This window comes from Staurois parvus, unplaced genomic scaffold (genome assembly GCF_062004578.1).
Source record: "Staurois parvus isolate SC_StPar_1 unplaced genomic scaffold, SC_StPar_1.0 ptg000207l, whole genome shotgun sequence".
Taxonomy (NCBI): domain Eukaryota; kingdom Metazoa; phylum Chordata; class Amphibia; order Anura; family Ranidae; genus Staurois; species Staurois parvus.
This window is the reverse complement of record NW_028318003.1, coordinates 7960528-7978642: the sequence shown is the minus strand read 5'-3', so window position 1 is coordinate 7978642 and position 18115 is coordinate 7960528. Positions and strand designations below refer to the sequence as shown.

The 18115-nt window shown below is 40.1% G+C and overlaps 1 protein-coding gene across 3 annotated transcripts in view; it reads right to left on the bottom strand.

Moving 5' to 3' along the window:
• CEP164 (centrosomal protein 164) overlaps window positions 1-18115 on the bottom strand; it is a 157025-nt gene that overhangs the window by 93277 nt on the left and 45633 nt on the right. For all 3 annotated transcript variants that reach the window (XM_089678613.1, XM_089678614.1, XM_089678615.1), the window contains 4 exons: window positions 13009-13103; window positions 12576-12926; window positions 7487-7618; window positions 4649-4853 (listed from right to left, as the gene is read on the bottom strand). In XM_089678613.1, coding sequence (XP_089534739.1) covers window positions 4649-4853; window positions 7487-7618; window positions 12576-12926; window positions 13009-13103 — 783 coding nt within the window. The remainder of the gene's footprint in view (window positions 1-4648; window positions 4854-7486; window positions 7619-12575; window positions 12927-13008; window positions 13104-18115) is intronic.

Genomic DNA, 18115 nt, shown 5'->3' with positions numbered 1-18115 from the left:
GTAGTTACTCACGAGAAGACAACACCAGCACAGATAACTTCTAGAACGCTTGGTCTACAACCATCTTAGCTCCTACCTCACTGAAAAAAAACCTTCTTGTAGCTGTAGATGACTAGGTGAACTCCTATAAATTCTGACCTGTAACAGGACAAAACACCAGTATAAGCTGGAACAATCTGTGCCCAGTGGCTGACTGGAGAGACTTTCAGGATTTAACATAGGTGGCAAGAATCTACCAATGCTTCTTAGCTGACAGAAGAGACTTCCAGGATTTAATATACCCAGCATAAAACTATCACCAGATGTTCATAGCAGAAAAACTTCTTGCAAATGCACAGTAGAGCAAAATGAGGTATATACACTATTCTGAGGACACTATCAAAGAACTCAGCCATGATTATTGTTGTTATCTGATTCTAACCAACAACTTTTTTGTTGTCAGTGTCCATTTGTCTTGTATGCAGCAGTATACCCAACAGTCTAAGAATTCCTGAAAAGAAAAAATAATAATTTTGGAGGTTTTGTGTATGAATTTATGTATGTACTTTTTATTTTTATTTGTATGTTTAAGCAGAAGCAATTATTCTCTATCTGGAATGAGCATTATGCATTTACTCTGGTTGTGATAGAAGATTTTCTGGTAGTTTCATGAAATCCAGTCTAATAATGAGCAGTAGACTGTCAACGCACAAGCAATGCACCTGAGCCCATCTTTGTACAATCATCAGTGAAAATAGACTGTTCAAATCCATTGCAGGTTTACACTGGTCTTAGAGGGAAGAAGTGAACATCTGCTCTATATTCGTAGGCCACAAGTTTCTGCCAGATTGTGGGCCCAGTCAAAAATAATTCTCAATCTTGGATTTTTTTCCAAAGTCAATATGATGTCTAGGTTCTCACTTTAGCAGAAAAATCCCACTTGCCATTTGAACAGCAAAAAAAAAAAAAGCATGATAGATATATATATATATATATATATATATATATATATATATATATATATATATATATATGGTACTGGCCAGCTCAGTAGATTTAAAAAAGGCCTGGATTATTTCCTAGATACACATAATATAACTGGATACTAGCATTTATAGGTAAAGTTGATTCAGGGAATATCGGATTGCCTCTCAGGGGATCAGGAAGGAATTTTCTGTCCCCTGCAGGAGCAAATTGGATCATGCTTTGCTGGGTTTTCTTCCTCTGGATCAACTGTGGGTATATATATATATATATATATATATATATATATATATATATATATATATATAGATATAAATACATAGTTAGAACAACTGAAAAAAGCTGCATTTAGAGCCTGGTAAAGCATCAGAAGGGAGGACACCCAGTCTTTGGTAATGTCCATGGGTTCCATTAATAATAAATATGCCACCTAAATAAATAACGCCCCACAGAATAAAATACAAAAAATAAAAAAATAAAAAATAATAATCAAAGTCCAAAAATTATAATATAAAAACCATACAAGTGTCCTTCAATAAAGTCATAAAGGTGATTTCACAAAAATGTCCAAATATCAGAGCCTCCCAAAGGCTTTCATGACCAATGTCACCTCAAAAAGAAAGAAATCATACATAGTGCATTATCCTTTTAAATAAGGGATCCCTTATGAATAAGTCACATGACGAAATGCATCAAGGGAAGTGACGTCAGACGCACATGGGAACCAGAAGTGGAGAAGCGGCCATTTTGGAAAGTGGCAAGAATCACACCAAACACTTGTGGACGTTCTCTGGACTTTGGTTATTATTATTTTAAATTTTTTAATTGTTTGTATTTTATTCTGTGGGGCGCTATTTATTAAGGTGGCATATTTATTACTTTTTATTAGTTACACCTTCAGGGGTGAAGGTGAAATATATGCTATAAGGGGTACTTTATATTATTAGATTTACTTATTTATTTTGGAGTGGTATTGCAATTATTATTTAGGCAGTCATTGCTAGTAAAGGATTCTCAACAAAATATTAAAAATTAACATTTTATTTATGATTATATTCAATTGGCCAATTACTTTTGGTCCCTTAAAAAAGGGGAGATGGCTACTCTTAAGAGCTGTAATTCCTAACTTCGTCCTCCAATTTGGATGTACATATCCTCAAATTAAACCTGAGAGTGTGCACTTTCAGCCCATATCCATTATAGAACTATAGCTTGCATATGTTTTGGTCAATACCTGAATAAATCTAAAATTGTGCCTGTGTCCAAACATATATGGACCCAACTGTATTTCATGTATATATATATATACACACATACATACGCACACACACATACACACACACGCTTAACAGGTTAACAGGCAGTAGCAGGATCCAGACTGACAAAAAATTCCCCACAGCTGAGCTTTTAGTGTGACAATGCTAACTAGCTTCAACCAAAGAAATTGTTCATTTTCTACCAGCATTTAGGTCTATCCTTCCATATGCTCAGTTGGACTCAAGAGTAGGCATTCAAAGTGCATGCAGAGGTTTCTGCATGGTAAGATTTTTTGACAAGTGAAGTGAATTCATGGTTTCCTTTGCCATCGTCAACTTGCAAACTGCTGTTCCCATTTTTATTTTTCATTACACATTACTTTATAGCCTTATTGGCATGTGTATTCATGAAAGGTCAATGATTTTGTATTATTTATTGCCCTAATAGGTTTTTAAAAATATTATTTTGCGAAACCTCACTAGTTTTGAAAAGCCCTGGAACTTTAGTGTTTTGTAGATATATTAATTTACATCTATAAACCTATTTATTATCTTTTGTTTCACACTTGGTTACTGTGAGTATAAATATAGTAACAGGCCAAACCTACCTACATAAAAGGCAGTGAGATCAAAGCCATTATTTAATGTGACATTTGATTGCAAGAACAATAAAATCAACCTAAAGATACCGCTTCCTAAGGTTTCACAAGAAAATTACTTAGGAAAAGAGCACTAAAATACTGTAGATGTGTTGCATCTGCATGAAATTATAGAAACTGTCAGAGCACTAGGTGATGGTTAGAAATTTGAACCTGGGACCCACTTGATGCAGGGGGGCAAATAATTTTTAATTCAAACAGAGATTGCAGGTTTAACTTTGTCTGAAAACAGCGTGGACACAAGCAAATCAAGAGTTGTGCCGCATTTTGAAGTTAAACAAGAACCAGGATAGGAAAAAAAATCCCCCATTAGTATACCACCCCTACACAAAACACTAAACAGTTAATAAAACTTTGAAAATACTTACCATTTAGGAGGAAAGTCTAATTAAATCTTCATGGCCTCAACTCTGTAATTCAAAAGAGAACAGCATCTGCTCTGCCAATGAGGAGGCGTAACAGCAGGAATTGCATCATAATCTCTCCTCTCTCTCTCTGCAGTAAAAGGAAACTACAGTTCCCATCAACCACAGGGAATTCTAATGAATGTGGGCAGGTACATTAAACCTGTACATGTTGAACATGTCTGAGAGTCTCAGTCCACCCACCACTGCAAGTGGGGCTGAATTACATCACTGCTCCTGGAGAAAGAGCTACAGAAGGGATGTGCCAAGACCAGTGGCTCGGGGAGAAGGAGGCATAGCAGCCACTGGTCCTACAGGCAGGAAAGCAAAGAGAATTAATGGTTTGACTTAAAAATGAATAGACTATTTCAGAGCAACTACTGAGTGAACGAGAAGATGGATGACATATTGAATGAAGGTAGGAAATCAGCAACGAGGACATGCAAAGAAGTTTTGCCCAGAGTTCTGCTTTAATATGAAGTGTACTGGAGTTTTTTTGTGTTTGCTGGAGAGTTTCCATGAGGTCAATACACAGTGTGGTCATTGTTGTAAAGAGAACTCTTGGGAAAAAGCTAAAATATTAGTTTCCAGAAAGACTGTGCCATGGAGCAATGGCACCAAATGTAGACTACCAATCTGGTAGTAACTTGAGTACAACGTTTTAAATATAATAGTCAAGGAAAATATATGTTTTATGTGTATATGTTTTAGTGTATGTGCAGGGGTCATATACTGCACCATATGAAGTTCCCAATCTTTCTAAATGTGGATATAGAGATCTGCATCCCAAACCAATGCAAAACATGGTTTGACAAAATTTCAGGAAGGAATGAACGGATTGCAAAAGATCATACCAGGCAGTTGGATTAACTCTGCACTTTGAAAAGAAACAGGTCTGATCACATGTAGTACAATCTATGCAAAGCGGTATAGAGGCTGCAGTTATTGTATAACGCTAGACTAGCCTTTTGTATGTCTTGTATATTTGATACTTGTATATGACGTTGACAGTTTGTTATATTTTTGATATTGAAATTACTGTTTGTACTTAAAAAGCTTTGCTAACATGAATAAAAAAAAAATGTCCAATCTAAATGGTGTGAACTATTTTATGGATATGTGGTGAAACTAGCAATATGTTTAGAGGTGACTAGGTCACAATCCAATATAATTAAATGTAAATCTCTGAAAAGGGTTACAAGAAGCCAGATTTAAAATAACATACTGAGGTTAGACTTTTCAAGCTTTTCAAAGGCTGAAAGGGGTATTCCCTAGTGCAATAAATAGAGTGTAACCATCAATGCAGCAGATGCAATGAACTTGTGAGAAGAATGCACTTACAGTCCAAACATGAGCATTCGCTTACCATTCTAGTTTCCTGTTCAAGCCTAGTACTCAGCTCTTTAAGTGCAATTTCTCTTTCATGCAGGATAGTAGCTTTCTCTTGCTCCAATAGATTTTCTGTTTCTAGTTTAAATTTTTCAGAGAAGCTATTTCTTTCCTGCAATAGCTTCTCCTCTAGTTTTAGTAATATCTGTTTGTGTTCTTCGCTGATTGTCAATTCCTGTTTCCTGTAGTAAAAAAGAAAAGGTATCAAGTAAAAAAAAAAAAAACTATCTAAATATCTTAATGAGACTGGGAAACAAATTTTCAAAACCCTCAGGAGAGTGCAGATATTGTCAATAGCAGCTAAGCAGATATCAATCAATTTTTTTTTTAAACAGATAAATAGTAAGAAAATATTAGAACACCTAATAACTGCTAAAAAAACTTCCTGTCCTCTGGTTATACAAGGAATAAAAAATAATGAAAATACATAAAATAACCTCTTTTGAGAGCATAATCAAAAACATTGTTAGTTTATATCAGTGATGGCGAACCTTTTGGAGCCCAAGTTCCCAAACTGTGACCCAAAACCCACATATTTATCGCAAAGTGTCAACACTGCAATTAAACCTGAATACTGAGGTTTTAGTTTAGAAAAAAACTTTTGTTTTAAAAGAAAACACAGTAACAGCTTTCAGTGATATAAACAGCTTTTTATTGAAAAGTAAAAGTTTGCATTTGGTGTGCTTTTGCACAATTAATGTGATCTTTGCTGTTGCATGTATGCTGATAATTTTTCAAATTGTGGTTCATACTTCGTCATTTTGAGAGCAACACATGCAGCACTCAGGTCATCTGTCAGTCTGTTTCTTGTATCAGATTTGATATAATTCAAAGCTGAAAACAGCTGCTCACAAGCATAGGATGATCCAAACAAAGTAAGAAAAGCAATCCCAAGTGCTTTCATTGACTTAAAATTATTTGGCAGAGAATTCCACACTTTAAGGATTTCATTTTCAGAACTACCAACTGGCCACCAGCACAGAGGGGCAATGTTTCACTGACCATGGGCACAGAGGGGCAATGTTCCACTGACCACGAGCACTGAGGGGCAATGTTCCACTGACCACGGGCACAGAGGGGCAATGTTCCACTGACCACGGGCACAGAGGGGCAATGTTCCACTGACCACGAGCACTGAGGGGCAATGTTCCACTGACCACGAGCACTGAGGGGCAATGTTCCACTGACCACGAGCACTGAGGGGCAATGTTCCACTGACCACCAGCACAGAAGGGCAATGTTCCACTGACCACCAGCACAGAGGGGCAATGTTCCACTGACCACCAGCACAGAGAGGCAACGTTCCACTGACCACCAGCACAGAGAGGCAATGTTCCACTGACCACCAGCACAGAGAGGCAATGTTCCACTGACCACCAGCACAGGAGGAGCAATGTTCCACTGACCACCAGCACAGAGGAGCAATGTTCCACTGACCAACAGCACAGAGGGGCAATGTTACACTGACCATCAGCACATATGGGTAATGTTCCTAATGCTGCAGATTTAAATGCCAGGGGGACAGCACAACATTAAAAGAATGTCAATCTCAGTTAAATATGTATAAAAACTTAAATCCAGTGCAGCAAATCGGCATTCTTGTTTATAGCAACTAGCTGCTATAGCAGATCCACTTCTGGCTGACCACACTGGCTGAAGGCATGGTGAAAGCTCTGACAAGTGGCTAGGGAGGTAGTCGTGGCTTGTGATGTCAACCCCGCATGCGTGGGACCCAAAGCTTGGCACCAGGGCAGTAGTAGGGCAACTTGGCTCACGTGCTGGCAGCGAGGCCCTGCGCGCCTGCTGCGGCACACGTGCCATAGGTTAGCCACCACGGTTATAGTGCATGATAACACTGTTTGAGTCATCAATGGGAAAACAGATTAATTTATTATATGGATTTACTGTCATTTGACCACCTGATTTAGAAATATTTTTACTAGGTGAAAAAGCTCATTTTGGTTGTTAAAGTAGATGCAAACCGTGCTGTTCATAAACATGCAGGGCATTGTGCTTGCATAAACTATTAGACTATTGTATGCATTTCAATGAAAACTTGAAAAAATTATTTTTCATAGCAGTTCTCCTCTCCCTAAGGTCAGGGCTGTGGGTGTGGAGAAGCCATAGAGTATTGTCACTTCCTGTGACACCACTGCAGGCTCAGAAAAGTCCCAGATGCCTTTTTAGATCCCTTTTCTCTACCGAATGATAGCTGTCTCCAAGAGTAGCTGTGAGTCAAGCACTGCTAAATGATGCAGGGGCCTTGTCTTGGGCTGACAATGGGCAAGTTATCAGGCATGTTGTGCCTTGGCACCGAGCTCCCCAGCAGGTGTGATTGCTACTTTAATTGGAAACATAGTCGGCATTGTCAGCTTATCACAGGAAGCCCACATGACAAAAGAAACTAGCAGGACCAAAAGGTGATTACTTTAACTTTGCTACTCTCAGTACACTTTTCCTACAGTGGGTTCCTAAACCCCAACCAGATATACACACATCACTCTCTTTCTCACTCTGCAGCCTTAAGCTGCTAAAAGTATTGGAGAGGGAAGAGATTTCAGGGAGCAGGAAACTCCGGGTATGTGACTCTCTGGGTTCCAAGCTTAGCTTACATGGAACAATGCCATATACTGTATGTATTGTATAATAATGCATGCATTAGATCAATGTTCATTCATGGTTTCTCATAAACGGACTAAGAGAAGTGACAATACAGAATATTAATTAGTGGAGATTGTGACGCCAATTAACATGCTCCACTTGTATCTAGGTGATATTTGTTTCTTCCTCTGCTACATATTTGTGTGTGTCTTACCGAATTTTCTGCTCTTCTTCTTGTCTCTCTTTAACAAGTTCATTTTCCAATGTGAGCAGTCTCTGCTTCTGTGCCTCTCTCATCCTGGCTTCTTCCTCTTCAGACTCTCTCTGCAGCTTTTCCTCCAATGCTCTGTTTAAAAACATACAAAATATATATATATATATATTGTGACATGGGGGATGATTAGCTCTAGTGATAGATGCTTTCCAAGTGAGTCCACACTAGTCAGAAACTCTTTTTCAGGGCTTGGTAGCCCACTTTTATTAAAAGGCAGGAAACCAAAACACAAAAGTCCAAAATATACTTTCCCACACAGGGGTTCTTCTCCAATGGTAAACACCAATGAAAAATACTAAGCCTCCTGGCTACTCCTCCTTATCACTGCTGGTCAGCAGTACCTCTGCTGGGATGGGTCTCCCAGACCACTGGCTATTCCCAGCACACAGTGTTGGACTCCTTCAACTCACACAGCATCTGTCCTTTAATGCACACAGCCTTGAGCCCTTTAATGCACACAGCATCTGTCTCACACAGAGACACTCAATGGAAGCCACTGCTCCAACTGCACTCAACTCCCCCGAACTCTCAGCAAACCAACATTAGAAGGGCTGTGAGCACCTGGGCCCACACCCTGCTGGTTGACTACAAACTCTGGACACTGGATTGGAGATTTCTTTCCTCCCAAGGCACTTTGAAATCTCCAAACTATGGAGCCCCATCCAGAAATATCAAAATCCGGAGAAACCTGCAACAGCAGTTTTCTCCACTCAAAATCTACACTCCACAGTTCTGCACTCCACATGTGCAGACTCTGTGTCCATTACTGGACCACTTCTACCTGTTTTTATCCTGTAAAAGGGCCCTGCACTGTTACTATATACATAACAGGTCAGGCACTGATGTTAGATGAGAAGGCCTGGCTCACAGTCTTCGCTCTAATTCATCCCAAAGGTGTTCTATCAGTTGAGGTCAGGACTCTGAGGACTCTGTGCAGACCCGGCAAGTTCCTCCACCCCAAACGTGCTCATCCATGTCTTTATGGACCTTGCTTTGTGCACTGGTGCGCAATCATGAACTAATGGGCCAAGCCCAACCCCTGAAAAACAACTCCACCCTATAATACCCCCTCCATCAAACTTTACACTTAGCAAGTACCGCTCACCTGGAAGCCACCAAATTCAGACACGTCCATCGGATTGCCAGAAAGAAGCATGATTTGTCACTCCAGAGAACACATCTCCACTGCTCGAGTTAAGTGATGGCGTGCTTTACACCACTGCATCCAATGCTTTGCATTGCCTTACATTTTAAGGCTTGGATGCAGCTACTTGGGCCATGGAAACCCATTTGATGAAGCTCTCTACGCACTGTTGTGCCAATCTGAAGGCCACACAAAGTTTGGAGGTCTTTAGCTATTGACTCTGAAGACAGTTGGCGACTTCTGCACACTATGCGCTTCAGCATGCGCAGACCACGCTCTGTCATTTTACGTGGCCTACCACTTTGTGGCTGAGTTGCTGTTTCCCATTGCCTCCACTTTGTTATAAAACCACTAACAGTTGACAGTGGAATATTTAGTAGCAAGGAAATTTCACAGTCTACCTATCAAGATCACGCTTGAATTCACTGAGCTCCTGAGAGCGACCCATTCTTTCACAAATGTTTGTAGAAGCAGTCTGCATGCCTAGGTGCTTGATTTTATACACCTGTGGCTATGGAGGTGCTTGGAACTCCTGAATTCAATGATTTGGAGGGGTGTCCCAATACTTTTGGCAATATAGTGTATAAACAGAGAGTAATTTTGGCTGGGCGCCCACTTCTCAGGAGAGTAGTCACAGCACTAAACTGTCTCCATTCATAGACACTTTGTTTAACTGTCACCTGATGAATTTCTAAACACTTTGAGATTGCTTTGTATCACTTTCCAGCCTTATGCAGATCAGCTATGCTTAATCATATGTCTTCAGAGAGCTCCTTTTTGCGAGGCATTGTTCACATCAGCCGATGCTTCTTATGAACAACAATCTTAAAATGTTTGTGTGTCTTATCAATCAAAGTAGCTCTAAACCAAACCGTCAAACTAATTTCCTGAATCCAATGATTTGTTGGGGTGTCCCAATACTCTGGCAATATAGTGTGTGTGGGTAATATACATATACACACACACACGCGCACATTTATATACACATACACACACAGTGCATCCAGAAAGTATTCACGGCGCTTAACTTTCGCCCCATTTTGTTATGTTACAGCCTTATTCCAAAATGGATTAACTTCATTTTTTCCTGAACATTCTACAAACAACACCCCATAATGACAACGTGAAAGACGTTTGTTTTTAAATCTTTTTGATTTATTAAAAATAAAAACCAAAAAAATCCACATGTACATAAGTATTCACAGCCTTTGCCATGACACTCAAAATTGAGCTCTGGTGCATCCTGTTCCCACTGACCATCCTGGAGATGTTTCCACAACTTGATTGGAGTCCACCTGAGGGAAATTCAGTTGTTTGGACATGATTAGGAAAGGCATAAACCTGTCTATATAAAAGTTCCCACAGTTAACAGTGCATGTCAGAGCACAAACCAAGCCATGAAGTCCAAGGAATTGTCCGTAGACCTCCGAGACAGGATTGTATCAAGGCACAGATCTGGGGAAGGGTACAGAAAAAAATTTCTGCAGCATTGAAGGTCCCAATGAGCACAGTGGCCTGCATCATCCGTAAATGGAAGAAGTTTGGAACCAAAAGGAATCTTCCTAGAGCAGGCTGTTTTTCCAAAATGAGCGATCGAGGGAGACGGGCCTTAGCCAGGGAGGTAACCAAGCACCTGATGGTCACTCTGAAAGAGCTCCAGCATTTCTCTGTGGAGAGAGGAGAACCTTCCAGAAGAACAACCATCTCTGAAGCACTCCACCAATCAGGCCTGTATGGTAGAGTGGCCAGACGGAAGCCACTCCTCAGTAAAAGGCAAATGGCAGCCCACCTGGAGTTTGCCAAAAGGCACCTGAGGGACTCTCAGACCATGGAGAAACAAAACTTTCTGGTCTGATGAAACAAAGATTGAACTCTTTGGCCTGAATGCCAAGCGTCATGTCTGGAGGAAACCAGGCACCTCTCACCACCTGGCAAATACCATCCCTACAGTGAAGCATGGTGGTGGCAGCATCATGCTGTGGCAGCAACTGGGAGACTAGTCAGGATCGAAGTAAAGATGAATGCAGCAAAGTACAGAGACATCCTTGATGAAAACCTATTCCAGAGCGATCTGGACCTTAGACTGGGGCGACGGTTCATCTTTCAACAGGACAACAACCCTAAGCACACAGAAAGGAATTGCTACAGGCCAAATCTGCGAATGTCCTGGAGTGGCCCAGCAAGAGTCCAGACTTGAACCCAACTGAACATCACTGGAGAGATCTGAAAATGGATGTGCACCGACGCTCCCCATCCAACCTGATGGAGCTTGAGAGGTACTGCAAAGAAGAATGGGAGAAATTGCCCAAAAATAGGTGTGCCAAGCTTGTAGCATCATACTCAAAACGACTTGAAGCTATAATTGGTGCTAAACGGGCTTCAACAAACTATTGGGAAAAGGCTGTGAATACTTATGTACATGTGATTTTTTTCGTTTTTTTATTTTTAATAAATTGCAGAGATTTCAAAACGAACTTCTTTCACGTTGTCATTATGGGGTATTGTTTGTAGAATGTTGAGGAAAAAAATGAATTTAATCCATTTTGGAATAAAGCTGAAACATAACAAAATGTGGCAAAAGTTAAGTGCTGTGAATACTTTCTGGAAGTTGGAACACCCCTCCAAATCATTGGATTCAGCTGTTCCAATCAAGCACCTAGGCATCCGTGAAATTTCCTTGCTACTAAATATTCCACGGTCATCTGTTAGTGGTGTTATAACAAAGTGGAAGCAACTGGGAACAACAGCAACTCAGCCATGAAAAATGACAAAGTGGGGTCAGCACATGCTAAAGCGCACAGTGCGCAGATGTTGCCAACTGTCTGTAGAGTCAATAGCTAAAGACCTCCAAACGTCATGTGGCCTTCAGATTAGCACAATAGTGCGTAGAGAGGTTCATGGAATGGGTATTCATGGCCGAGCCGCTGCATCCAAGCCTTACATCACCAAGTGCAATGCAAAGTGTCGGATGCAGTGGTGTAAAGCACGCCGCCACTGGACTCTAGAGCAGTGAAGATGCATTCTCTGGAGTGACGAATCACGCTTCTCTGTCTTGCAATTTGATGGGCGTATCTGGGTTTGATGGTTGCCAGGTGAGCGGTACTTGCCTGACTGCATTGTGCCAAGTGTTAAGTTTGGTGGAGGGGGATTATGGAGTGGGGTTGTTTTTCAGGGGTTGGTCTTGGCCCCTTAGTTCCAATGAAGGGAACTCTTAAGGCGTCATCACAACAAAACATTTTGGACAATTTCATGCTTCCAACTTTGTGGAATGTGCGCAGAATAGAACACCTTTGGGATGAATGAGAGTGGAGACTGTGAGCCAGGCCTTCTCGTTCGACATCAGTGCGTGACCTCACAAATGCACTTCTGGAAGAATGGTCAAACATTCCCATGGATTAAGACTGGGATACCATTAAAAGTTCATATGCATGTAAAGGCACGTGTCCCAATACTTTTTGGCAATATAGTGTATATGTACTTTGTGTGTGTATACACACAGTATATTTTAAATGATTATTAGCCTTTGTTTACACTATGAACCAAATATAAAAATCACGCAGGAATTGCATTCCTATAAAATTCAGTGCAGTACGATTTGAGCCCACTCCTTTTAAATGGGCTCAAAGTGCACCACATTGCACCAAATTTGGAACCACACTGCAACTGGATTACATGGTAACTTTGTACCATGCGACCCAGTGCTGGCAAATGCACTGCGTTTGCGATCTGCATTTGCAGTGTCGTTAAGATTCCATTGACACCTCCTGCAGATTGCAAAGCAGTGTGTTTGGAATGCGGTGCGGAAAGCGCACAGATTGTGGGTTTCCCGCACAGCATTCTAGTGTGAACCTAGGCTAAATGATTGTAATTGAGTTAGTGAAATACCTGATGTTACTGTTATGGAGTCCTTGCAGAGTATGTTTCCTCTCCTCTTCCACTTTGCTAAACATTTCTCTCAGATTCTCCAGCTTCTGTTTATGCTCTTCTTCTAAAGCACTTTTCTCCTGCTCAACAATCATTTTGGAATTGTACGCTGAAGCTTTAGGAAGTTCATCCACAAGTTTTGGTAGCTGTCCAGTATGCTTTGAGGTTTCAGATATCTTCCTAGATTCATTCTCTGAATTTTGTGAGGATTCGCTGCCATTTCTGAATAGCTCTGCGGACAATTTAAAAGGTTCTTTTGTAGATGCTGGTTCTACAGTAGCACTTGCATACTTTGCATCTGGATGAATTTGCCTGTGCAAGAAAAAAAAGTGTTTTAGAAAAAAAGAAAAAAAAATGGATACCTGTAATAACACAAGCCGTATACCCAACAAACCTCTGAACCTTATCCAGTGGTCCCTTAATAGGTTTCATATAGTCATCACCAATTTCCTTCTCCACATCTTCATCTATCTCCTCTTCTACTGCTTCCTGAAGGAAAATAAATTTTTATTTACTTTAAATACTGTCATTCTTTCCTTTAAAGGGGAAATCCAGCTTGTTCCATGCTCTTCAATAAATATAGTGGCAAACTAGTATAGGTAAAGAAAACATTAAAAATATATGATATAAATTACAGTTCAGAAACCATTTGTTACAGTTTTTGATATATGAAGCCGCCAAATGTATGGTGGGTAGGTGCTCCATTCAGTGTGAGCCTTGCTTCATAAGTCACCCCTCATGTGCCCTCATATGGAATTTTTAAATCATCTCCGTCTGGCTGAGTTAAGATGTACAATATAGAACCTTCAAGTAGACTTTCTGAGAATAATTACCTACAAAGATCTCAGTAGAATAACAAGCTCAATCACCGATTTAAGTGTTTGTAAACTCAGTTTTTTAATTTTACCTACAGGTAAGCTATAATGAAGCTGATCTGTAGGTACAATTAATATTTCCCAAAACGTGCACCTTTTAGGAGATATTCTCTCGTCATTTAATCCGGTGCATGCGATCTGAAGGAATAACATACCTGTGCCATTCCTTTAGAGCTGTGTGCTGTGTGCCATGGCCCGGGACTCCTGCGCATGCGTCATGGCAGCCCGGATTGCCAGAATGCCGGAGCTCATAACCCTGGAAGGAAGACAGGTGAAGATGGAAGCCTCTACAGTGGTGACAGCGCGCTGCTGGAGGGCTTCGTTTTAAGTTAAGTTTTACATAATGTGCTAGTATGCTATGCATACCTTGACATTACCTTGCAGGGGGCTTTTTTTTTTGTGTCTGCGGTTTAATACTAAAGAATTATTAAGGATGCACTGAAATATCGGCCGAATATAGTGTTATCCGTATTGTGCCGATAGGAAAAAGATGCCGATAATGGCCACTGAAAGTGCAAGATTTTACTAGAGATTTTGCCACGTTTTTACCTGTTATTTTACCAGCTGTTTTACCATGTTTACAGTGCGTTTTTCAAAGGTCATGTGACTAAAAAAACCCACATCAAAATGCAACACGTGTGCGTTTTTGATGGGATTTGAATGCATTTCAGGCCCGGTTCACACCAATGCAGTTTGCGTTTTGTCCGTTTTGCAGTGCATTTTTGCACGCGTTTTGCAATTTTTGAAATTTGTTTTTTTTAACAATTTGTTGCTGGGCAGATAAAAGACCCAAAACGCATAAAAAATGCATCACATGATGCGTTTTCAATGCATTTCAGGACTGGTTCACAGCAATGCAATTTGCGTTTTGGCCGTTTTGCAGTGCGTTTTGAATTTTTTTTGGCTAACTTGTTGCTGGGCAGATTAAAAAAGCAAAATGATCAAAACCACACTACATGCATTTTCTTCATTGAAGTCTATTGAACCAAAAATGAAACATTTTGCATTTAAAAAAAAAAAAAGTCCCTGACCCTCTCCAAAAATGCAGCAGCTCAACAAAAGCATAGATATCCTATAGTAAATCATGTTAAATGGACTGTAGCGTGTTTCTGTAAAAAGCAATAAAAATCACATTGGTGTGAACCAAACCTCAAAAAGGAGGTGCGGTTTTTTTTCTCTTTCTTTAAATACAGCAAGCAGGATTTTTAACACCACAAGGGAAGCGCAACGGACCAGTGCGAAGACATAAATTGAATTTAACCTCCCTGGCGGTATGATTCTTTCCGATTTTTCGTGCTGAAAGCAGTACCATTTTTTTGCATGGAAATATGTAGTTTTTTATTGTAGGCTGTAATTTTTAGGAATAACTCACTAAATTCTGTCCGAACAAGAGTCTAGTAAACATTCCGGATATGATAAAACTTGAAACACGAAATCATAAATTATAATTTAATAAATAATCATAAAAAATAATAATATATTAATAATAAGTTTAATTCAATAATATAATCAAACCAAAAACACTGAAATTTGTAATACAGAGGCAAATTCGCACATCGCTGAGCAAAGTCGCAAAATCGTTTTCAGTGTCTGATGACGAATTTCCCCACAAATCATTATCACTCAATTCTGCAAGTGGTTCTGATTTACTATCGCTGTTCTAAAACTGCTTTTGACGTAAAGGGATGCTTTTTGGACGCCATGGACTTTTCTAAGTTTCCAGGCAGAAAGAACAGTCAAAATGCAGGCAGGGCACAGGACAAAGCAGTAGGGACAAAATATATGTGAAATGCATTGAAACAGCAATGACGGCAAAAATGAAATTTTTAAAAAATTTCAAATTTTCCGCCAGTTCCGGCGCCCGTACGTTCCTACGTCACAGGGATCGGAACACGGAAGCTGGATGCCGGCATTGACCAGAGGAGATGGCCGGGGACGCTGCAGGGGACACATCGCGGGAGCGAAAGACAAGGTAAGTGCTGCAGGGACCCCCTGAGCAACGCCGCATGGTAAGCCCGAGTGTAGCTCGGGGTTACTGCTCTTGGTATTGAAATTTTACCCTGAGCTACACTCGGGAAAACCGCTAAGGAGGTTAAAGGGATGCAAAAGCACTGCAAAATCTGCTCAGTGTGAAAGCAGCCTTGCTAATCTACGTTGGATTATGGAAATATGTAATGAATATCAAAAAAGCATCTACATGTGTTTCATTGATTGCACCAATTCATTCAACTGTGTTGTACATGACAAGCTATGGAAAGCATTACAAGAAATGGGAGTGCCAATGCACCTTGTACAGTTAATAAGGTCACTTTTTATCGACCAAGAAGCTACTGTTCGGACACAATATGACGACACTGAGTGGTTTAAAATTGGAAAAGGTGTACGACAAGGTTGTATTCTCTCCCCTTTTCTTTTCAATCTGTATGCAGAGGTCATCATCAGGAAACTAGATCTAGAAGAATCTGAAATTGGGGTGAAGATAGGTGGTAGGAATATTAATAACTTTCGATATGCTGATGATACAACTTTACTGGCAGAAACAGAAGAGGACCTGAAACACCTGATAGCAAAAACACAGGAGGAGAGTGGAAAAATGGGACTCCGTCTTAACATCAAAAAAACAAAGATCATGACAACATCTAAAACTCGAGCAACCAAAATATACATTGATGAAGAGGAAATAGAATGTGTTCATCATTTCTGTTTTCTAGGATCTATGATAAACCAAACAGGAGATTGCGCTCCTGAAATTATAAAAACGGATCGCATTAGGTCGAAACGCCATGCTAAGTATGCAAAAATTGTGGAAAAGTAAGGATATCAGCCTCATCACCAAATGCAAGCTGGTAAACACAATAGTTTTCCATATAACAACGTATGGGTGTAAAAGCTGGGTTATGAAAAGAGCTGATAGAAGATTGATGCATTCGAATTATGGTGCTGGAGAAGGCTATTGAGGATACCCTGGACAGCAAAGATTACCAACAGAGATGTTTTAGAGCGAGTTAAACCAGGAATAACTTTAAAAGGAAAGATAGTCAAATTACAGCTGACTTATTTTGGGCATGTGATGCGATCTGATTCCTTAGAGAAGGCAACATTACTTGACAACGTGCCATTGCACGAAACGCGTCAGAGGGCCAGCCTGCCTTGCCGACGCCACCTCTACCTGCTGTAGCCACGTGTCTGACCAGCAGCCATCTTGATTTATTATCCATCTGCATGCATGAGATGTTATTTTTGGCATATCAGATATAGCTATCAGCTATCTGTCATCACACATGAACTTGTGCTACTTGCATCCACTGCTTGGAGCTACTGCCACCTGTTGCTACATGCCTGTCATTACTCTTGTTACTTTAATATGTGACTACCATCATTGGGCTGAATACATTACTCCACTATATCAGCTTTTTGTCCTGGTGGCTTTGTTTTGAGCTACTTCAAGGTGGCTCTCCCATTGTTGCTGAACACACCTATTGCCAGGTGTAATTTAAATCTGTAAGCTGTTCCCACCATTAATGAGGGTCCATTGAGTGGTCCGGAGGATTGTTCCTGGGTATACCATGCGCCATCAGAGTGCCTTATTTCAACCAGGTTCCAGATGACCATCAGTGTCCCTTTTACTACATGCGTAAAATCATTTACGTCTGGCGAGTGCAAGCACACCCCTTTTCTTTCTAATCACGGAAGTCACGTGCACCTATGATTGTACGATGGAAGTTTAAGAGAATGTCCGCTATCTTCCTGCTTTGGGAAAAGCTGATGCATTTATTTTCAGCATATTCACGGACTCTTATTGATTTGATTTTTTTTTTTGTGTATGACTTATAATGCACCTATATGATATGGTTGTCACTTTATATCTGCTGTCTTCAATAAGACACCACTGTTATCACTTATTTGCGCAATCATCACTTTTTCCACTTTATTTATTCTTGCACTGCATTTTTTGATTACATATTTGTCTGAGGGTTTTAGAGGTTTTCCTTTAAGCTAGCAGCTTTTTTGTTATTATTTGACACCAGTATGCGCTCGCAATAATATTATTTTATGTACATCCTTTATTTTAATTTTTTTTGCAAGAGAGGCAAACCTTGCAATGTCCTTTGTAAATGTCCCTACTTATTTAAATAGATAATGATCAACTTTTTAGGTGTAATTTGTGGTGACTCTCCTAATATTTAGCCTTGCTATTGCCACTGCTGTATGTCATACGTTATTGGCAGTGAGGGATTTTACACACACTACCAACTGTTGGCTTTCTGATGACAGCAATCTGGCAGCTATAGGTTTTAGACTTCATGGGGTCAGTGTGGCAGTTCCCAAAGGTATCCATCGCCAATACAGCAAAGGAAAATGGCCATATAGATCACAACCCAGACATATCATCTCTGTTGATCACAACATGTATTTCTTAAAAACTAAATAACAGCAGATCCTATTAGCAGATAGCAAATACAGTGAGGTACTAAACAGAACCAAGCACTGATATCAGTTTGACAGCCATAGTGGCTGGAGCAAGTGATAAGTTAATTTCAGCATATCTGCCAGTTCTTTTGTCTTCAGTTTGAAAGCACACACATGTATATATCAGCTTAGATGGATGTGTTCACACATCACAAT